The sequence below is a fragment of the Anopheles coluzzii genome, chromosome 3, assembly GCF_943734685.1.
Source record: "Anopheles coluzzii chromosome 3, AcolN3, whole genome shotgun sequence".
NCBI lineage: Eukaryota > Metazoa > Arthropoda > Insecta > Diptera > Culicidae > Anopheles > Anopheles coluzzii.
In genome coordinates, this window is record NC_064671.1 from 5,299,825 (window position 1) to 5,323,024 (window position 23,200).

The 23,200-nt window shown below is 48.7% G+C and overlaps 3 protein-coding genes across 5 annotated transcripts; 2 read left to right on the top strand and 1 right to left on the bottom strand.

The window, feature by feature from the left end:
* The first annotated feature begins 96 nt into the window (after window positions 1–96).
* Window positions 97–4,991, top strand: LOC120959825 (ribonuclease 3). Its single transcript, XM_040383501.2, has 3 exons — window positions 97–909; window positions 972–1,555; window positions 1,623–4,991. The coding sequence occupies exons 1-3, from the start codon at window positions 265–267 to the stop codon at window positions 4,894–4,896; spliced, it is 4,503 nt and encodes a 1,500-aa protein (XP_040239435.2). The 5' UTR covers window positions 97–264; the 3' UTR covers window positions 4,897–4,991.
* A 221-nt stretch (window positions 4,992–5,212) lies between these two features.
* LOC120955228 (ribonuclease H1) lies at window positions 5,213–9,867 on the top strand. The gene is made up of 3 exons (XM_040375909.2): window positions 5,213–5,408; window positions 5,491–5,904; window positions 5,969–9,867. Exons 1-3 carry the CDS (start codon window positions 5,311–5,313, stop codon window positions 6,339–6,341), a joined length of 885 nt encoding a protein of 294 aa, XP_040231843.2. The 5' UTR covers window positions 5,213–5,310; the 3' UTR covers window positions 6,342–9,867.
* Window positions 7,898–22,477, bottom strand: LOC120955227 (uncharacterized). 3 transcript variants are annotated; one of them, XR_005751775.2, is made up of 5 exons: window positions 21,166–22,477; window positions 13,169–13,583; window positions 12,403–13,099; window positions 12,001–12,315; window positions 7,898–11,896 (listed from the first exon to the last, which is right to left on the bottom strand). XR_005751775.2 is itself a non-coding variant. In XM_040375906.2 (4 exons), the coding sequence occupies exons 2-4, from the start codon at window positions 13,310–13,312 to the stop codon at window positions 12,068–12,070; spliced, it is 1,089 nt and encodes a 362-aa protein (XP_040231840.2). In that variant the 5' UTR covers window positions 13,313–13,583; window positions 21,166–22,476; the 3' UTR covers window positions 7,898–12,067. The 3 variants fall into 3 exon arrangements, 2 of the variants coding, with proteins under 2 accessions (XP_040231840.2, XP_040231841.2); XM_040375906.2 differs by having other exon boundaries at window positions 7,898–12,315; window positions 21,166–22,476; XM_040375907.2 differs by lacking the exon at window positions 21,166–22,477 and adding an exon at window positions 13,698–14,367 and having other exon boundaries at window positions 7,898–12,315.
* Between the last annotated feature and the right edge of the window lie 723 nt (window positions 22,478–23,200).

Below are 23,200 nucleotides of genomic sequence, written 5' to 3' on the forward strand. Positions count from 1 at the left end.
GGGCCGGTATAAACGCGCCCGACCGAGCTGTCAAATTGTGACGGATGTTGGGTTTGTGTGGGGAAGCCTTTTCACCGGGGTTTGTTTACATTGCTGCGCAGCGCCGGCATGCTTCGGCTGGCTCCGTGTTTTTGCAAAAAATTAAGAAAACTCGCGTTTTTTGGGATAAAAGTGGTACAGTTTAAGTGCTACAGATTTGCTTTAAGTGTTTAAGTAGCAAAATAGTGGAATTTCATTTCTCAACGTTCCTATACCACATCAACAATGAACCACCAAAGACCGCCGAACTATTCAGCACCGCCACCACCACCGCAGCAGCGACAGAACCATTATCTGCCCCGGGGCGGCCACACTGGTATTCCTCCGCCCGGGGAAATCGCAAGTGGCCACAGTAACGCTGGATTCACCATGCCAAACTTTAACTTTCCACCGCCGAGTCTTCCGCCTGCCATGACGCGACCACCTCCACCAGCACCGTACTACGCCCGGGAACGGCCGGAGAGGAGCCACTCCCCAAACACTAGCTCGTATCATTCCTCCTCGCAGCAACACGCGTACAAGCGCCATCCACCACCGTACAAAGGCACGGGTGGGTCACAATACCCCCCGCAGGGCAGACGCTACGGATCACCGAGCAATAATCCCGTTCCATCGAACACTTCCGGTGGGACTGGGTACAAACATCCCGGCCATTCGTATTCTTCGGCAGGACAAAAAACTGCCTCGTACACGCGCCCTTCCGCACCATCCAGATACGCACCGTCGGGAAGATCACACTCTGTGCCCAGCAACACGGACCGGTTGGGCCGACCGCCTCGAACGGATCGTTCCGCTTCCTGCCGGCGTGATTCGGACAGCAATTCTTCATCGTCGGAGCGTGCCAGTTCGAGACATTCTCGTTTTAAAGTGGTAAGCCATTCGCATTCATTCGATTTCAAGCACCATTATGACGCTCCCTTTCTTTTACGCAGGACACGGAGAGGGCTGAAATCCTATCAAAATGGTGCCGCAACTACTGCGAAACGTCTGAGGACATCGCGCGCAAGCTGGCCGAAATGGCCAACGATGAGGATCGCACACTTTGGGTACGTTCCTCTCCGGCCGAGCTGTACTACAAGCGCGTCTCGGACAAGGTGGTCGAATCGACGGCCCGACTCGACGCCCTTTGCACGCTGTTCGAGGAGGAGTTGATCAAGCGGGCGGAACGCATCCGTGCCACTCAAACGCCGTACAATCCGCCACCACGCAAGCGCAAGATGAAGATGTGCCGCCACAAGCACGACAAGTGTTCGTCCTCCTCCGAGTCGTCCGACGAGGAGATGGAGTTTGAGGATGAGTGCAGCATGGAGGAGCTGACGGCTAAGATTAAGCATCCGCTGCGACTGCACGTGGATCTGTGGTACAATGATCCGGGGGAGATGAACGATGGACCGTTGTGTCGATGTTCGGCACGATCGCGGCGGACCGGCATCCGGCATGGGAAGTATCCGGGTGAAGAGGGTTTCCCCAAGTGCATTCCCAATTCCAACAATGCCGATAAGCTGTATCATTACCGGTAAGGTGCTTTACATCCGACCACTTGATCACATTCTTAATTGTCCTCCCATTCTCCCTGGTTGTAGCATTACGATCTCTCCCCCAACGAACTTTCTCACGAAAACACCCACCATCATCAAGCACGATCAGCACGAGTTCCTGTTCGAGGGCTTCTCGCTGCTGGCACACGAACCGATCGGCGAGCTACCCACCTGCAAAGTCATCCGGTTCAACATCGAGTACACGATCCTGTACATCGAGGAGCAAATGCCGGAAAACTTTACCATCCGCGAGCTGAACCTGTTCGATCGCTACCTGTTCCGGGAGCTGCTCGAGCTCGTTGACTTCACGGTGCAACCGTCTGAGTCGGGTGAGGACAGCTCCTGCCCGTGCTATCACTTTCTGCCCCGGTTTGTGCGCGATCTGCCCGACAACGGGAAGGAGGTGCTGGCGATGAGTGAAGTGTTGCGCTATCTGCTGGACAATTCGGGACCACTGGTACCGCCCGACATGCTGAAGGAGATGATGGACATGAGCCAGAACGAGTGGCAGGACTATGTGGACTACGTGAAGGGCATGGTGGTGTCGAATCCGGGCATGAAGCCGTGCTCGGTGCGGGTCGATCAGTTGGATCGCAATGTGGGCGATGTGCCAGAAGCGAACGCAATCGACGAGAACGGGTTAGTTCATCCGGTGATTGTGCACTTTGGTATCCGGCCACCGCAGCTCAGCTACGCAGGCAATCCCGAGTATCAGAAGGCGTGGCGTGAGTACATCAAGTTCCGCCATTTGATCGCAAACATGTCGAAGCCCTCGTTCGAGGACAAGCGGAAGCTGGAGGCGAAAGAGAACCGTCTGCTGGAGATGCGCATGCAGGGACGGATGAAGCGCAACATAACGATCGCGGTCAGTGCGAAAGCGTTCCATCGCACGGGCATTATGTGCGATATGGTGCAGCACGCCATGCTGATACCGGTGCTGACCGGGCATTTGCGGTTCCACCGGTCGTTGAATGTGCTGGAGCGGTACATTGGCTACACGTTCACGAACCGTTACACGCTGCAGCTTGCGCTGACGCACCCGTCGTACAAGGAGAACTTTGGCACGAATCCGGACCACGCACGGAACAGCCTAACGAACTGTGGCATCCGACAGCCGGAGTACGGTGATCGTAAGATACACTATATGAACACGCGCAAGCGGGGCATCAATACGCTCATCAGCATTATGTCGCGGTTCGGGAAGGAGCACGAAACGGACAGCAACATTACGCACAACGAGCGGTTGGAGTTTCTGGGCGATGCGGTGGTAGAGTTCATTACCTCGATTCATCTGTTTCACATGTTTCCGGACCTGGAGGAGGGTGGGCTGGCGACGTACAGGGCGGCAATTGTGCAGAATCAACATCTGGCCGTGCTGGCGAAGAAGCTACATCTGGAGGAGTTTATGCTGTACGCGCACGGGTCGGATTTGTGTCACGAGCTGGAGCTGAGGCACGCACTGGCCAACTGTTTCGAGGCGTTAATGGGAGCTCTGCTGCTCGATGGAGGTATCGAGGTGGCAGATCGTGTCTTTGCGTACGCACTCTTCCAGGAGGATGACACGCTGCGCGGCATATGGGTGAACTATCCTTCTCATCCGCTGCAGGAACAGGAACCGCTGGGTGATCGGCATCATATCGATTCGTTCGAGATGCTTAAAACCCTCACCCGTTTTGAAGATTCCATCGGTGTACAGTTCAATCACATTCGTCTGCTGGCACGTGCTTTTACCGATCGTTCCATTGGGTTCACCAATCTAACGCTCGGGTCCAATCAGCGGCTCGAGTTCCTGGGAGACACTGTGCTGCAGTTGATCTGCAGCGAGTATCTCTACCGGCACTTCCCTGAGCATCACGAGGGACATTTGTCGCTGTTGCGCAGCTCGCTGGTAAACAATCGTACGCAGGCCGTCGTTTGTGACGATCTCGGCATGACGCAGTACGCCGTCTACTCCAACCCGAAGGCCGACCTGAAGACGAAAGACCGTGCCGATCTGCTGGAAGCGTTCCTGGGCGCACTGTACGTCGACAAAGGGCTCGAATACTGCGAAATGTTCTGTCACGTGTGTCTGTTCCCGAGACTGCAGGACTTTATCATGAACCAGGACTGGAACGACCCGAAGTCGAAGCTGCAACAGTGCTGCCTAACCCTGCGCACAATGGATGGCGGTGAACCGGACATTCCCGTGTACAAGGTGATCGAATGTACCGGGCCCACGAACACGCGCGTTTACTCGGTGGCGGTGTACTTCCGCGGGAAGCGGTTGGCGTGTGCCGACGGGCACAGTATACAGCAGGCGGAGATGAACGCGGCGAAGCAGGCGCTGGAAAACTCGAAGGATTTGTTCCCCCAGCTCGACCATCAGCGCAGAGTGATTGCGCAGAGTTTGAAGCGTCAGAAGGTGCCGCGCTCTGCCGGGGGACCTGGTGGTCGCGGTGGACCAGGAGGTGGGGGTGGGGGTGGTGGTGATGGTGGTGGTGCCGCCGCTGGAGGTGGATCTTCCGGAGCGAACGGTGAGCAGGAACCGGGCGGAGAGGATGAGCTGGAGGAATTCGAGGGCACCGGTGAGCAGCAGGCGGAAGGAGCGGCAGCAAAGCGAACACGGGAGCAAAAGAATGCGTCCGTCTTTTTGCCCGAATCGGCCCGGCTGCCGAAACAGTACCAGATCAACCGCCGTTCACGGTCGTCGGATAGCAGTAGTAGTAGTAGCAGCAGCAGTAGCAGCGACAGTAGAAGAAGGTCTCCCAGCAAAGAACCTCCCGTGGCCGCCAACGCGGTCGAGGGAAGTGACATTAGCTCCGATTCCGACGTATCGATGACTTCAATCAATGGGGAAGAAGATGAACGTGAGATTCGTGGCACCGAAGAAAGACCTTTGAAACGAACCCACAGCGAGATGGAACGAGAGGAACAGCCCAGAGCGGAAGCGGCGGACACACCGCTGCCGGAGGTGATAAAAATGGAACCGCTCGACATCAAGGAAGAACCGTTGGATGCGTGCGATTACAGCTCCGTGTCGGAGGAGGAAGACTTCGGGCTGGACGACATTTCCGAGGGCGAGGAACAGTTTACCGCCGATATGACCGATGATATTAGCGAGGAAAGGGATGAGGACGTTAAACCGAACGTGGAAGAGTTAGAGGCTGCTGTTCTGAAAGAGATTAATGACGAGGGGAATCGCACTAACGATGAACAGGATCCACCGCCGGGTGGTAGTGGTACATGCGGTGCCTATGTAAGCATACTGCAGGCGTATCAGTTGAAGGTAGAGGGCACGGATGAGTTGTCGTCCGATTTGGAGGCAGGCGAGATTGATTGAAATTACTATTCTTGTGCGTAATAGGAAATATCCGCAAATAGCTTCTAATTATTATAAGTATTGAGAGCAACTAAAGAAATTATCGAATTGCTGTACCCATTGGTCTTGAATCTATAATAGCTGACTGTATGCCATAAAAAAGTGTTTCACAAGTTTCTTTGTCAATTGCATAAGTTGCAAAATATGCGAAATAGAATAAAAAAGGAGAAAAAGTACAAAACTCCGATTTGAAAAATCCGTTACATCTTCGCCTTGTTAACGCATTGTCCAGCTGCTGCCTTGTCGCCTGGGTACTGTCAGCAGAACTGTCAGTTGAATAAACGTAAACAAAGCAGCTTTGGCGGCAACCGTATCCAGCTGTTTCCAGGAAGTCCTTTCAGAATCGTAGCCTTCTACGATCCCTTGCCAAGCTGCATGTCCCTCAGACAGCTGCTACAGTGGCTACGTGCACTACCGGGGATGCCTTTCTACGCCGTTGCCAAAGGACGCCAGGTGGGCATATTCTCCACATGGTAAACCATCTCTCCGCAACAGCATTGCTTGGAGTAAAAAGTGTGTGTATTTTACTAAATGGCTGACCCATTTTCATTCCAGGCCCGAATGCCAGGCACAGGTAACCGGATTTACCGGTGCTCGATTTAAGAAGTTCCCGACCGAAGCAGAAGCAAACGCATTTATAGACAACAACCGTGATGGTGGTGGTGGTGGTGGAGGCAGTGTTCTCACCAGCAAAAAAACACCGACAGCGCCTAGCTGGAGCGGGAAGCGGAGTGCATCTACGAGCTCGACTGGCGGAGCACTTCCACCGCCTAACAAGCAGGCGAAGAAAACCATCCTACTCGACAAAGCTCCTTCGGCGGTGGCTAAGATGGTAAAGTACGGCGAGTACAGCTTCCTGCAGGATGAGGACGGATTTGTGCACGTGTACACGGACGGCTCGTGCGAGGGCAATGGGACGGCCAGGGCCGTTGCCGGGCTGGGCGTGTATTTTGCCGAAGGACATGCACTGTAAGTCTTCCAACGTTACCAAATTGTTTGAGTGTTAAGTACAACGATGTTCCTTTCATTGTAGAAACACAGCCAAACCGGTCAGTGGCCGGGCGACGAACAACTGTGGTGAAATACAGGCCGCCTCGCTAGCGATCCGGCTCGCCCGGCAGCAAGGCATCCGGCGGTTGGTCGTTAACACGGACTCACAGTTCCTGATCAACGCCATCACCAAGTGGCTGCCCGGCTGGAAGCGGCGCAACTGGACGCTGGCCAGCGGTGGGCCGGTGAAAAACCAGACCGATTTTATGGAGCTCGAGCGGGAGCTGAGTGCGGGCGATATCCAGATCAAGTGGAACCACGTGGACGCGCACTGTGGTATTTTGGGCAATGAGCGGGCGGACCAGCTGGCACGCAAGGGTTCTGAGATGTATCGGATGGCAAAGCGACAGGGATGACTGATTAGTAGAATTGTTAAAAGTGCTGAGAGAGCAACTTTGACTGAGGAATTGAAAGAAAGTTAAATTGGATAACAAAAACGTGATAATACAGTGAAAAACAAACACTACACACCAAAAGGCAATGAGAAATTGTAGTTAAATTTTATTAAATAGCGCCTTCACCCAAACCCCCCTTTTAATGTTTCACAAACGCTGCTTTTTCCCCCTTTCTCCGTCCCTCTCTCTCTGCAGTTCCCGTAGAAGTAGTGTTTCCATATTTAGCTTATGTTTAAATGTTTTTTGTTTTGCTAATAATTACTTAATTAATGCTTTTTGCTTTGCTTGCTTATATCTTGTTGTATGACGATACTTCTGCTCTCTCTCTCTCTCCGGTTTGCGAGCGTATTGATCTTGACCAACTGGAGGAGAGAAGCTGCACACTTTTCTGCCTTCATTTTCCACGTAATCATATGCTTAAAACAGCACATTGGGCTTTTGTTTTGTTTAAATTTTATGCAAAAAAGCGTTCCATTTTTGTTTGCGTGACTCTTAGTAACTATTAACTTACTGTGTAGTACGCAGCAGACTACAACAGCAGCAGCATGAGCAGCAGCTTTTCTTCCTGTGGTGTGTTGTTGTTTTCTGTTCTCGTTTACTACTCTTTTGCATCACTCGCTTCTCGTCTTTTGCTTCTTTAGCTTATTATTGTGGTTTGATTATTTTAAACTGTTCTGTTATAGGTTTTCTACTTTCCCTGCAAACTTTTGATCTTACTAACTCTTCTTGCATACTGCACCTGGTCCTGGTGGCTACGTTCTGGCACAAGTCTCTTGTTGTGTTTGTTTTGTTTTTTTTTTTTTTGTTGTTCCGAACCACTTTCCAAAACAAGCCCTATGACTTTTATTGTTTTTTTTTTTAATAAACTGGATTTTAAATATGAAAAGCATCGCATGATGGCATTTTTGAAAGTAGAAAACACCGTATCGTTTTAAACACACATATACAAAAACACAACTAAATGGATAGTGGATCAATGAAACTCGCCTTTTGCATGCACGACGGTCTTTCTTAATTCTTTCTTAAAATGTTAAAAAAAAAAACAAATACCCAAGGAAGCTATCATTCGAGGTGATTCATTTTGTTCGTAATAATTCGTCCTGGTTAGAAATTATTGTACGTCGATCGGAAATCGTTACTGATCGGAAAACGCAATTGATACGCATCCCGCCTTCCACTATTACTAAACGTTATTACTGGCTTTGACGCACGCGCACTGCAACACGTCCACACGTGTGCTAGGCGCCTTTGCTGCACCTCGCACATATCCTTCCCTCCGCTTTGGCTTGGTTTAAGTTTAGCTTTTTTGTTTTTGTTCAGTTGCGTTTTTTTTTTGTTCACCCTGATCGCAATTCCTGCTTGTGTTAATGATCTTATCTTACTCCTAATCTACCCACCTAATTCCTCCCCTTTTTTTAAGCTACCTTTATGATGATCGAGCTACGCTAACGAAACGCTTCGGTCGTTGTTTTCGGTTGTCCAAAACTGTTTCTTTTTCAAATATCCGTATATTTAGAGGGGGGGGGGGGTGTTTTGTTGCTGTCTGCTTAGCATTCTAGAAATCCGACCTTACCTCCTCTCTCATTATCCACCTGTTTTCGTCCATTTTGGGGGGGTTGTTTTACTTTTTAAACTTTAATAACAAACTGGTCCGCCTAATTTTCGTTTTCTTGTTCTCTCTTTCTCCCTCTCTCGTTCTCTAGTGCGTGTTAGGGATTATAAACTTTTTCTTTTATAGTACGTTGGCTAGGGGCAGCTAAAACATGTGTAACACGCACATACATCATCATCATCATCATCATCATGGGTTAAATTTACGGCAGGGGAATCCAAAGAATCGTCTCTTAATCGTTCCGCCAGACTGTTGGTAAGAGATTCTTCTTGTTTTCTGCGATTTTACGTTACTTTTGTTTGTAAATGCTAACGATAAGTTAATACCTCCCCCGCCCTTATCCAAACCATCCAGGGCGTTCTGTTTTGTGTTGGTGCTGTTTTCTTCTATACCAAATTTGCTTACATATCTAACTTGCGCATTCATTGTTTAGGGGGTATTATTGGTTTTGTTTTTCCATGTTTTTTTGTTTGTTTGTTTGCTTGTTTGTTTCGTTTAAGCTTTTAACCTTTTCGTTTGTCATTTTCACTTATCGGGGGGCTCGCTTTAATGATTACTTTCGAGTTTTCCTTTTTGTTCGCATGTATGTTTGGCTAGTTTTTCACGGTACGGTAATCTATTACTGTTTTGCCTTTTCTTTTTGCTCTTAATTATTAAAGCTGATTTAATTAACATTTCCTGTGCTTTTATGTTGTTCTTATTATTTATTATTTTCTTCCTTTTTCGTCTTGTTCTTCTTTGTTGCTCATTGTTCAATAGTGATACTACTGTAATGTCTACCTTCGTCGGTTGTAGTAGTAGTAGTAGTAGATATGTTGAATGGTATGTGTGCATTTTCCCGGGTTAGTGGCTTTAAACTAATTCAATGCTTCTGTTTTCCTGTAACATTCGTAACGCGAGTTGGTAAGTTTTCATGGTTTGGGGATCAATTTTTACGTTTCTTCTATTTCTTTTTTTTCTCTGCAACTGGACCTTATGAGTATTTTTCAATAGCGAATGTACCACACATTGCAGTACGTTGTTTGTTCGATACAGGAGCAAAAGCAGTGAGTAGCAGCAAAACCGAACCATGACGCAAAACTTATGCATTTATCATATTCCTCCTCTCACAAGAGCTTGGTCGTTTTTGTTTATCAAGTAGATGTAGAACACTAACACTTTCCGGCTTATATTCACTTCCCGATCACAACTCCGAGCACCCTGTCCCGATAAAACGATAAACGAGTTGCACAGTACCAGTACCCACACGGAATCGAGTTCTTCGCACAAGGACGTAAATCTCCTGGACCCCGCTTCTTTTGTATAGTTTTAGCGTTTAAGTAAAGAAATTCGAACAACACAAAAAAAGCACAATAGCACGATAAAACCATTAAAGCAAAGCGCATAGAAGAACGTTGGAGAAGAAAATTGCAGCTGGAACTGCACCGCTTCCTTCTCGAATTCTTCCTAAGCTGGAGTGTGCTGGACGGTACCACAATCAATAATATTAGTATGTATCACAGGAAACCGGTAAACCTGTTATCCATCGTCGAAAAACCATTGCACACGCACACACACGCGCGCACAAGGGTGAATGTGAATCAATGCTTACGATATCTGGTGATGATGAAACCCTTTTTCAAAAGCAGGAATGCGCGATCTGTGGTGCCCTTTTACTAAACCGGGTTCGGGCGATCATGACTAGACAATATTACTTATGCTGATGCACAAAAACGCTTAGGCGGCAGCAAACCCCAACCCAAGCAAGCAAGCAAAAAAAAAGCGCGCTCACTACACCTTTATACACTACTATCGGGAGGATAATATCGCTGAAGAGAAGCCAAACACGCACCAATCAGCAACAGAACGAACGGGTGTGCTTTATGATTATCAGAATGAATGTTTAATGAAAAAAAAAAACAAACAGAATGTATGATTTTACAGCATGCAGCAGCTGTGCGGACGCGACGTGCGAGAAGTTTAGCCATAATCGGTTGAGTATTTCGATAAAATCATGCCCTAATTACATGCTGCACCACAGAGGCTCTACTGGCACCGGGGGTGGGGTTTGTTCAATGTAGCGGCTGTCATGAGTGTGAAGCAGAAACGCGCTGGGAGGCGTGTGTTGAAACGGTTCAAAATGATTGTCAATTAATCGGTGTACGTACGTAGGATCCTTTGGAGGGTGAGAGGATGCGTGTAGACGACATACGACGACGAGGATCGACGACTATCGCTGGGGCGGATCTGAGAGTTTGTGATGTGTTTTTATGGTATAAGCATTTTAAAACAGTGTTTGCAGTTACAACTAACGAGTGAGAAACTAATCATTATCCCTTTTACTGATTCCAATCGATCGATCCTCGTTACGAGTGGTTCAACTTTTTGCCACTTCCTTGTCTTTCCGTGTTTTCCCTGTTTGGCGCGACAGCTACTCTTAAAACTGCAGTTTAAGCCATTTCCTTAGAGCGATCTACACTTGATAGCTGTGATTTTATAGAAAAAAAAAAGATGCAAATGTTGTCTGTAATTCCTAGCGATAGTGTAATTCACGTACTTTCAATGCATCATTTACTGCAAACAGTTCCCTTTTAGTACCTGCCTGGAAGCTGGAACCCGCGACAGTGACTTTCTTCACGCTCTCTAATCACGATGTTATCACCACCTTTACCTTTCTATCCTGTTCTTACACATTTATTCTCTTATCATAGTATCGCATTTTAAGACGCAATGCAATGCCTTACGTTTTGCTTACGTGTAAACGAGTAAACGCAACAAAAAAAGCAGGGAACGTACATACAAAGCATATACAGTTAATTATATACATATTCAAGCCGCGTTCGAACGAATTATTACTGCCTACGCTCCCAAGGGTAGGGGACAACAAAAAACAACAAAAAAGCTATAAGACGGCACCAAAATCACATTACATCCCCATGGATTGGAAAGAAAAACCCGTACCTAAATTCTACTACCACTGACCAATGCATTGGCCGAAGCTCGTAAGCTGATTCGTGTGCGAGAAATCCTATCTATTCCTGAATTCATCCGTCACTGCTCTCTGCTACAGAATCCCTTTTCCATCTGCTACAGTATGTTTAGCTCACCCAAAGAATTCAAACATGAGAATACATAGAGTCGTGTCGTGGAGTAGTGGAGGCAAAACAAACTCTCAAGCACATTGATTGATATTTCCTGCACGGAAACAATGGACCAAACTACGCACACAGCGCGCATATCATAACAACTATAAAGCACAACAAAATTCTTACAAAATAATAAGCAACTCCTTCTCCCATTTTCCCCTACCTTAAGATCCGTATCCCCTCCTCGCGCCTTCTATCAAGTAAGTGGTTGTGGGTGTTTATGAATTTGTGTGTGTGTATGTGCAACGTTTAAGGGGATACAAGTGCAATTGAAGTTGTGCTTTGAACGTATTTACAGCCACACATTGAATATCGCTTACGTATCACCCTTCCCTTCCCTCCCCCCACAGGTAGCCTCCCCCCCCCCACAGCAAGTGATGTATTTTTAATGCTTTTTGCTTTTATATGTTGCTGCGGGCACGGTTTCGTGACGTGATGTTATCATTTTTGCTCCCAAAATTAATACTTTTTGTTATTTCTTTTCCATTTTCTTGTGTGTCTGTGTGGGCCGATTGCTTTCGAGCAAGCATGCAATCACGCACCATCACGTACCTATTTCCTTGGGAAATTTCTTATTAATTGTTCATCGAAAAAAGGTCCAACGTGTTCTTCAGTTCAGCAGCAGCTCGTAATTGAATATTGGAAATTGCTTTCTGAGCGAGTGTGTGTGTGGGTATGGCATTTGTTTGCCGCCACCCTTCCGGCGATATCTGTTCGAAATTTCCTACAATTTGATGAGATACCGTGACGTGGCTGGATGGTGGAACACTCTGAAAATGCTGAAAATCAAATTCGAGGAAAAAATGCGTTCCTGCGCTATTTTACACGCTATATGGTCGTTTTGCTTTGACGGTGGTGGAGAGTATGATGAACAAAAATCTACCTCAGTACGACGTACCCACAACAACAGACAAAGGGGCAGTGACGGGCAGCGCGGCCTCCAAACACGCTTACTCCTCCGTGAACGGATGCTCCGAGGTGTCGCTGATGTTTTTGCGCCGATTCTCCAGTATCTTGGTCGCCTGCTCGAGCGTTTCCAGATAGTACAGGTTGGCGAGGTCCAGGTTGGAGTAGTTGCTCTCGTCGTACCCGAACGTCATGCCGAGGATGATGTTGAACGCGCACGTGTCGTACTCGTGGCAGCCGGAGTACCGGTACAGCGGCTTCTTGTTGTACTTGCAGCCACCGGTTTGTGCTCCTGCAATGGAGGAATTACATTTTAAAGAAAGGAATTCTTTACCGCTTCCCACAAAAACACACACACACAGACAGAACGACCACATACCAATCGGATGCAAGCACTCCAGCGTCAACGCGCAGCGCACCCAGGGCAGCAGCACCTTCTCGTTCACCGTCGCACTGTTGCGGAAGAACACAAACTCGAGCGACGTCATCGGCAGGAAGTAAAAGTTGTCCACCGCAATCTCGAAGTACTCGAACATCTTCGGATGCGTCCGGCTCGTTACTGGCTGCTTCGTCGCACAGCCCAGCACCCCGGAGGTACTGTTTTCCGCCCGCAATCGCACATCCTCCAAGTCGCGCACCACATTGCTGCTACCCCGCAGCCGCACACTGTTCTCGGTGAACAGGATCAGCTTCGACCGGGCCAGCGCATCGTGGATGATGATCGGCCGAAACGCGTGCATGCTCCGGTCGGCCACGTGCGCCGGCAGCCGGCTCATATCGTACGTTATCACAGTGCAGTGCGTGGCCGCGGTACTGTTGCACGAACCCTGCAGGGTGTGCAGGTCCGCCTCTGCCAGCCCGAGATCGTACACCAGCAGCGGCTGGGCGGGCAGCTTCATAGCCACGTGCTGGACGTACAGCAGGGCGGACGCAATGTCCCCCGGCAGGGCGTACGTGACGATGGTGAAGTTGGCCCTCGCGCTCGCATTGTACAGCGGTTGAGTGAAGCCGAGCTGGGCGAGATACTTCGGGTCGACCTCCGGCCGCGGGTCACCATTGGATTCACGGAGATTTTTCTACAATGATAGGGAAAAAAGGAAGAGAGATTTTGAGTAACGTCAAGGGGTTTGTGCTCCAAAGCTTACCTTAAAGTTGCGAAACTGCTGATGCGTCTGGGAGACAATGTTCTTGAGCGAATCATTCTGCTGACCGGCGGAACCAAACAGGATCAGTAGAAAGGTGGTCATAAGCACGCACGTCAGTATCAGCAGGAATGGTTTCGTTCTCATGGTTCCTGCCGCGTTGATGCCCCGTTTCTACAGTTGCCCTCTCTAAGCACACGTCCGGTCCTGTCCGTTTGTTCTTCTTCTGTTCGTTTTGTTGGCGTTTTTCGTCGAGTTTCGCTAGGAAATTTGTTCTTCACGCTTCACGGGGATGTTGTGATGATTTCGATGATGCGCAACACGCGCTTCTCTACGACGGCTGTTTCAGTTTTACAAAACACGATGACGACGATGACGGCAACGACAACGCTTCAATTGTTGCAACAGCAAACGGATACTGCAGGTTCGGTTTTGGTGAGTGAGAGAGAGAACATGGAAATAGACCAAAATGGGGTGAGTAGAAGCAAAAATCACGGCGGTAAGCGTAACGATTAATAAAATCAACATTTACACTGTATATCAGCAGGCAAACACAACATTTGGTGATAAAGGCGTGGAAGCGCAAAATTTCGGAACTCAGAGCATACGCAGTGAAGCATTGAGGGTACATTGGACGGATGGATCATTGCTTTGAAGTAAGAGATGGTTACTTTGATAGGAAAAATGGAAATGTTTTAAGTTTTAGCTGCTGAGCCGTTTATTTGACGATGCTCACACGACACGTGTCAATGGCGAGACGTGTGAAATCCGTGACAAGACAACTTCATGCCTAGAATATCCACAACGGCATTAGCGGGGGAAAAAAAACCCCGATAACACCGCATCGGAACATCCTCCCACCATCGAGCGATCATGCAACCAACAACATCAGTTGTGTTTATCCTCTTAACCACCAACAGTGCACACATCGCAAATGCATTTTTAAAACAGTCCCCACCATACTAAAGCATCAATTGTCTCATTCTAATAAGCACATCGGGCAACATTGTTTCCCTTTGCACCATCCTGGCGCTTGTGTCGTGCTCCCCTAAATCACGGCACAACATCGCGGGTTGGACTTTCCCTGTTGGTAGGCAGAGACAGGCACGACCGCGATGTATCGGAAAATTGTAGGTGCGTGTCAACCCGTCATCGGGTTTCATCATCATAGGGCACAAATAGACAGGACGGGGGGGAAAAACAACGACTTAGGCAGGTTGGTGTTGGTCTCCACCCCGTCTATTAACGCTTTAACAGACTCGGCGGCCGCAGACTAACAGTCCATTTCCATGTGTCTGGGAGGAGGTGGAGGATATCTAGTGCCGGCAGCCTGGAGGACGTGTCGGAAAATGGCGATTTAATGTTACATTATCCGATTGGAGCGATTGGCGCGCGGGCGCGCGTTCGACACGGTGTGAACGAAGGGCTTTAGTAATGCTTCTGTCTGCCTGCCTGCCTGCCTCGACTAGTAGGCGCTGCCGGCGATGAGATTGAGGTGAAAGCGATATGATAAGACGAGCCAGTGTGCTTGCTGCGGTCGAACCAAGCAATCGCAGTATGCGGCCTTTAAGCGCGACCCGGCTAATGGTAATGTTGTGTTGGATTTTTTAATGCACACAAGTAGTATCACCAAACGAACGTCGGAAGTTAGCACGCGTATCTATATTAAATGAAGCTCGTTCAAACACACACACACGAACAGTTTGATCCAGCAGGGGTGTGTTGTCGTTAATTAACATGAAACTGAACTATGATAACAGGCAGGCGCATCATCATCTTCCTCACAGTTGCTAAGGTCAGAGCGGCGGGAATTCAACACCCATAAAAAGCTAAAGTTTATTAGAAGAACTACAACTTCATGGCTTCCTTCTCTTCCCCTAACCACTTCAGTACTAAGCAGAGCGATGCAAATTGGACACGTGACCCCCCTCTTCAACCCAGTACAACCTTCTCGGGACGGGTTGATTTGGTTTCAACCTTTGTTTTCTCCCTCCTTCTCCTTTCGGGGGTGACCTTACTCCGTGTCTGGGCTGGTTGGTAATTGATCTAAGGGTCTCTCCCTCCACCTCGCTGCAGTGTACGTTACTCTCTAGCCCGGATAATTAAATGGCAGCTAATTCCGAACTCTGTGTCGCAGTCTGTGTGCGATGTGTCGCATTCTTTCAATAGTATAAGCTGCTCGCTTTGTGCTCGGTGATAGCATCGTTAAAATAGATACTAACAATTTATTGTTCAGTTTTTTACGGAACGACCGCATCACCATCGGGTGTCACACAGAAGAATGAAATAACTATTTTTAATAATGACACAAATGCATCTCCCAGGGAAGTGCAGTTTTGCAGCTGCTTACTTGCCCCTTCTTTTGTATGCACTTCAGCTCCCAGATATGGCACAGGTTTTTGGGGGGTTTAGAGTTGGGACGACCCAATTCTACTGATAAAACCCGATACAAAGCGTCGGGAATGCTACTTCGCTGCTCCAAACCCTCGTCAGCCTAGAAGGATTTTATCCAAGTAAACCGGAATTTTCCAGGGTCTAGACGCGATAAGCAAATTCCAACCAAATGCGCCGTGTAGCGGAATTTGGGGCAAGTGTGCCATACGGGGCAAGAGTGCCACCAAGCATTTTTCCTTGAAAACTTTAGTTTAATGATCAATTTTGTATACAGTTGGTTGCTTTCCAATGACTGGGTATACTGAGCCAAATTTTATATAGATCAATCGATATTTCCCATTGTTTTGAACTGATTTATGTTGAGTTTCAAAATTGAGCAGAATATTATAATTTTTTAATCCAACCAAATAAGCTCTTAAAAATCATGCGAACAATCAACCCAGAAAATATTTACACCACCGCATAGCCTAGAAAACGTGAAATTTTTTGTGGGGTTAGTTGAAAAAAACTTTCTTTTTGTCACTGAAAAATTCAATTTCAAAAAAGTTACAACTTTTGGGGCAAAAGAGCCATCTCTGTTTGGGGCAAGTGTGCCACCATCTTTCATAGGCGCGAGCTGTCAAAAATGTAAACATTGTTGTAGCGTGTTGCGGTATGGTGCGCTTTTACGAGCGGATTCTACTCCGGAAAAACAGACCAGCAACAACCCATATTGCGATACAGTTTGTGATGAAAAGGGGTTCATTGGTGACTTAAGACATGTAGGAATACATACACTAGTGGTACAAACGTAATGATTTCCAATTATCTAAGAAATACGGTTATTTTAACCAGGTGGCCGTCTTGCCCCATACGAGTGGCACTCTTGCCCCATACGAGTGGCACTCTTGCCCCATAGCCCAAAAAACAACGTCTTTTTGGACCCTTTTTAAAACGCTTCAAAAACTGTTTTGTTTGCACTTTTTTCAAGCGAAACTCAGTTATAAGTGAGGAAATAGATGTAAAATGGTTATGAGATTTAAATCGGCTTTTGAAAAACACGTTTTAGTGAGTTATAACTTGAAATGCTTAAGGTGGCACACTTGCCCCAAATTCCGCTACTCCAATACTTATTGCCTGGGATAACACACAGGCTTTGGTGGATAAAACTGTAACCACAGGTGTAGGTAACATAAAACGGCACACAGCAAAACACCCGTTTGTACCGGTGTTTACCTGGTTCCCTCCCCTCGAGCGAGTTAATTGACTTTTTATCGTACTACTAAACGACAACAAGCGCCCCGAGCGAGACCACACCACAATGTCCCAGAGTTCGGGTCGGTGTAGAAACAAACGCATATTTGAAATCCCGCGTAGCTTATCAGCTGAGTGGGAATGGTACGTACTCGTGCCGGCCGACGAGACTAAACCCTTTAAAAACATGTGTTTTGCGCTTCCGACCGTGGCGCTTATCTGTATGGGGTGGCTGGCTGAGGTGTACTTGGGAGTGTACCTCATTTGCTGGCCGAATTCCCGTGCACTGATACAATAATCTGGACGCGTGTACATATCGGGGTAAACAAACAGTTAAGCCTGTTCGTTATTCCCAAGACAAATTGTGAAATTTCGCTTCAGGAAATAGCATACTCTTAGTTTTTACCCCTTTTTTCATTTGTAGGAAGCGAAAGGACGTCCCAAGTAGCATTGAAACAGTCCTTTTTATCCAACACGACGACAGTATGAATCACACAAACCAGACACAATGTTATGGCTCCGCTTCTGCCTCTGGCAAGCCGGCTACATGGAAGACAGGGGGGCAGAATTGATTTCCAACTGCGGCAAATGAAACAATATCTCCGCTCCCCCTTCCAATCACACCGGGAGGCCCGACCAGTGCGCCTCCGGGGGGGCTGGTACACACGAAACACCCTCCCCCCCCCCCCCCCCACCCAGCCGTCACAAGATGTCACAACAATCCGGGGCCCGAAGAATATCCGATATCCGGTGGGTCCTCCCCGCCCAGCGTGAGGCATCCCATTACAACAACAAAGAGAAAATAAGCGGGCCAAACCGAAACCGTATCGATTGACGGCGAAAGGATTATGTAACTCCTCCACATCATCAACATCATCAGCGTCAGCAAGCAGCATGTTCTCCCACCCTTCCAGCAGCGCCGGTTCTCCATTCAAACCCGGGGGCGCCAGAGGTGGTCTTTTGGCCTCGCAGGAACTACTGCACACAGCGCCCGGTGTGCAACCGAAAACAGCCACTATACGAACTATACGGAAGAGAGAGAAGGAGATAATATCCTTTTTCTGGTTGGGATGTAACCAAAGCAGGCAACATATTAAAGAAGTGACACGGATGAGACCGGCGAGGATGGAGAGTCGAGAAGTGGGGGTTTGCTTTTCTCCAACAAAGCACGCCGCGGCCGCTTCCTTTACAAACTATTGACGGGCGTAAAAGCAATCTAAGCCAGGCGAGCGAGGACAAAACCACTAAAGATTGCATGTTGGCCTTCCTTTCGGTGGTCGGGGCCGTGCGCTACCTGATGAAACGTTCTACAACGGGACGTTCTCGTGGCACTTTCGTGGCCGTCCAATTTCACTTGACTGCAGTGCGTCAGCGAGCGAGCGGGTAATTGAACTGGGGCCCGCCAAACCGTCGCCCAAACAATGTTTCCGTTTTTTTTCGCCTACTTTGCCATCCTTCTTCTCTTCTGCTTCCCCACACACACACACAATCATACACACACCTGGTGCCGACCGATTGCTGGTCCTAGTAGGCCGTGATGTAAAATGGAATTCGGTATTAGATTCGGTTTTTTTGGTTTGGAAAGTCACGAAAGGCCACGACATAAGTGGCACCCGACGAACCGGTGATTTCATTTATTTTTATTCTCACCACTAGTAACCGCGATTTAATTAGGTCCTCATGTCCCACCGACTGACGATGAAAGAGGGCGTCGGTGTGTGTGTGTGTGTGTGCTGGATTGACAGGGTCGCAACCGGTGTGACCGGAAGATGTCTGTCCGATCGAGCAAAGGGACAGTTTTTCGACAAGCATCCCAGTAGGCAGTTAGTCAACAAGTAGTGCAAAGGCAAAGAGCCCCGGGATCAACGGACGTGTCGTCTGAACTTTGGATCAACTTAATTAACACTTTCCTGTACACACACACACACACACCACAACGGTGTACACGGGCCGTTTTCTATCTCTGCACAGCTTCCAAACCCTCAAACCTTCGCCTTCCTGTGGCCGGATGCGATGTAGGGTTGGAGGAGCAGAAACAAAAAACTCTGAAGCGATGTTTTCTACTGTTGCTCTAGACTCGGCGGTGGTTGTGTGGCGGGGGAAGCTAGCTTTGCGCGCGAGTGCAACGTGCCTTGGCGGAGGATGGCGTTTTGTGGACTCTTCTCCGTTCTCTATCTGATATTTCTGACGCCACAGATAGGCCCACACTGCCCAAACACACGGAAACAGGATCAACACAGGCCCTGGTGGGTGGGTGGTGAGCAACTTCCAGTGGCAACAAGATTTAATTATCGCGTTGTGGTAGGTGTGGAGGAGGCAGCAGTATCCCTACCACCGGGGCTGTGCTTATCTGTCCTCTCTCGTCCAGCGTGACTCAAGTCGTGGGTCCAATAAAAAGGCAACACTGTCGCTCGTTTTCATTTATTGCTATCATGTGTGTTTCGAGAGGGTTTTTTGACAGTAGTACTTCAAGCCTACTTTGGGTCGGGTTGTATGAAAGATGCTTTGGGTTTGATAACTAATCTACGGAAGGAGGCTGTTCAGTGTGTGTGTGTGTGTCTTGCGATTAGAGGAAGCGATTGACATCTTCATGCGTGTAGCGTGAATTGACAGGAATTTCTTCGAGTGTGTCCTATGATTAGACGACATTTTACAGCTCCCGAGCATGCAGAGAGATAATGATGATGCAGTACGAAGCATATTTTTATGTATGTTTCAGATTAAAACTAATCCTGTCAATTTAAACCTAACTGTAGACATTACGTAAACCTTACAGGGTTCTCCAGGGGTTCTCACAGTTGTGGGACACCTTCCTTGACTCTTTCTTATGGGAAGTGCACTTCATATGATGGATATCGCACTCTATGGCAACCTTGTTGGAAATTCTTATTGGATTTGTCCAACAAGGGTGCTATATAGTCCAATTCCCATTACATTAAGTTCATTTCTTGTAAGAAAGAGTCAATAAAGTGCTCTACAGCTATGAGTACTCCTGGAAAACCCTGTATTTTAAAGAAAAAATGAAAACTCAATGCCCTAATCGAGACTTGCCGTTCTGCACAATATCATTCCGCCCCACTACAACAGCGAGCTGAGCGAAAAATTAGAACGCAGTTTTCCTTTGTCCAAAACCACCCACCAAAGAAAGGTAGCACGAGGGGGGATGAAATGGGGGGGGTGAAAAAAATGTGCTAATCATCGACTGGTTCGAATATTCTCCACCGTCATCGATGGGGATTATGTAAACATACACACACACACCCGGCCCACGCGGTTTCTCGCTTCTCGGTGTCTGATTATGGTAACATGTTCTAAGTGATTATTCACATGCCCTTCTCTCTCTCTCTCGTTCTTTCCACCAACCCTCGGGCTCAAAACAATCGCACAACCCACCACCCGCCCCTTACAGTACATATACCAGGAAGCGCTGAGGGCTGAAGGTGAATCACAAACACACATCAAGGCAGCCCTGCAGCCGGTTCTAGTTAGCAGCGTGCGTTGGGGGCTCTACTACATATGTCGCCACGGCTACCGAGAAAAGTTAAAGACCGACACCGACCGACCGACCGACCCACATGGGTGGGGGAGGATGGTGAGTAAAATCTTCTGCTCGTGAGGAGGCAGCAGCAGGCTCATGCAGAAAGATAAGAAAAAGCTCACCATGCTGACCTGGTCGTAGAAACAGACACACAAAAAGTGAAACCACCTTCGCTGCTGATGCTGTGACAACACACCGACGGGGGCGGTGGAACCTTGGGGTATGCTAAATGAGGTCGGCGGTTGGGTTGAGTCGGTTTTGCAGCAGGTGGAGAGTATAATCTCACCCCCCACCCTTCCTTTAATTAAACACCACCACACGAGCAGGGCCGAGGCGCGGGATAGAGAATGGTGACGAGTCTCAGGGCAAGCCATGAAACGACCTGGGCGGTACAGCAGCACCGGTTGCTACACAGCAACCGATGTCACCCGGGGTTGACTGCTTGGTTCTGTGCGATGTGCCCGAGTTGACAGAAAATCGTACCCACCGCAGCACGGCAACCGCACGTCGTCGTCATCGTCGTCGTCGCTTGCACAATTCACAATCATGTGGAAATTTCTTTTACGCCCCGGGCATCGAAGCTCGGTGCACGAAAGGGGTAGTGGGTTGTTGGGGGGGAGAAGGGAGCCAGGGAAGGTATAACACACTGGCTCTCGCAGTGTCTAAATCTGTGCTGCGAGCTGGTGGAAAGGAAGGATAAACGCACTCAAGGCTGAGTTTTAATGTGACCGTTTCCTACGGCGAGATGTAACCCGGGTGGGAGAAAGAAGAAGGAAAAAAATCTACAACGCCCCCTAATTGCGCCCTACCTCAACTGCCCCGTTAGTGGACCTACCTGTTGGTGGTGGTGTTGGTATTGCAGCCCTCGGTGAAAATCTGGACGCTCCGTTAGGCACTGCATAGTGCCGCAAACCCGAAACCGACCGCGAAAATGCTGCTATGCGCTCGCGTGTGTGTGTGTACGTGTATGTATGTATGCGGCGGCGGCGGCGTTGGTGGTGGTGTGATTTTCCCCCAAAATTATGCTTTCCGCTGCGTTTGTTTCCTTTTCTTCGCCGTTTTTTCCCCGTTGACGGCGGAGGGAGGTTTTCTCTAGTTAGCGTATTTTCACTGCACTTCGAGCTTCACCAAAAAAACACACCCACAAAACGGCCACATTTATTGCTTTATGCTGCTGTCACCTCGCACCCTCTCTCTCCCTCTCTTTTGACCGATAATGAAGATGATGATATTTTCCACTTTTCGGCTTTTCCGCTTGCTCGCGCGCTTCAAATGACACGGATGAGACGAACAATCACACACACATACAATGCACTCACACACTTACACAGTGCACCACCACCCAGCAGCGTTTGCTACGATGGGCGACGAAAACCGCGTCGATGCAACACACCAGCCGATCACCTGCCTCCCCCGTCCGGCCGAGGATGCTATCGTTCAGCCTCGAGCTTTCCTTCAAGCGCCTTTTCCCCGCTCATCGGTAACGGCGGCGGTGCGCGGCCGGGACGACGACGGTATTACGGCAACCAGTAGCGGCGGAAAACACCAGAAGCATCATCGTCGTCGTTGCGTGCACTATCATTTTCACTATCACGGGCGGGTTTGCGCTTATTGGTTTCCCCCCCCCCCGGGCCCCAGCCCAAGCCGAAAGTGGGGTGGAAAAACAGGTTGCTGCGATTGCAATGTGTGCAATCTCCCGTCGACCCCAGTAGCACTCGTTTCACCTTTAGCGAGATGTTGCAAAAAACGGCAATTCACCCACACACACACACACGCACACACCGAGAGGAAAATGGAAATAACGCAACCTGTTCACCAGGCGATCACGAGCAGGGCGGCACGAAGATTTTCCGCGATAACCAGCGGCCGACGGATCACGGCCGTTCACGGTCACGGGATTTTTTTGTTGTTGTCTATTCTCCCTCCTTTCTTCCCAGCTTTCGCTCGAGTGCTCGCTGGGGCTTGTTGGCTTTCCTCTGCAGGAACAAGCGAATGCACTTCTGTTGGTCTCTGGCACGGTGAATCCTGTGATGCTGCCGTTCCCACGGTAGTGTGGCACAGCTCTCGGGCTCGCTGCTACCGTTTGCTGTGCGTTTTTCTTCGCGGACCGAACACCAAATGCAGCGCGAAATGGGGGAAAAGATGGAACAATATAAAAAAACTGTACGGCTCGCTTGCGGCGTTGACAGTTGGGCGTGTGTTTGGCCCGTACAACATGGTGAGCGGTTTTGACATTCGAATATTGCTGCATCTCGCTCATTTTCTCTACCCGTCCCTTTACTTGCCTATTCGTGCTCGTTTCAAAGTGAGCCCCCCCTCTTCCACTTCACTTCGAACGCTTCGTCCACCCTTGACCATATGCCTTTCGTTGTGTTGGTGACCGTGGTGTATGTGTTCTCGCTCGATTTTGTGGTGCCGTCTCTTTCGCGCATGTAGACGCGTGAAACAATGGAAACAAATCGTGAAGCTGATGTGAATTAAAAGTGCTCAGTTTTGTTGATTATTTTATATGATATCATTCAATAGAAAATCGGTACACGTGTTATTTTATCAAAATCTGAAAGGGTTTGGATTACTGTGCAACGCATAGGATCGTCGTTCAAATCGGCCGCACGCGTTCAGCAGCGCGAGAATGTGGCCAGGCATAGCCGTTAAAAGTGCTTTACCGGCTTTACTCGATTCCCTCAGCGGTAAGGTCACCAGCGAATGAAGACAATAAATGAAAAGGTACTACCGGCTGATGCTGATGCAATAGCAAGTGAGACAGTCGAGCGAAGATGATAATATGGCACACATATGAAATGAAGGACCCCGTGGGGTCAATGAGGGTGAGGTGGAGGAGTGGCAAAATGTAATTATTTTTTGGTTAT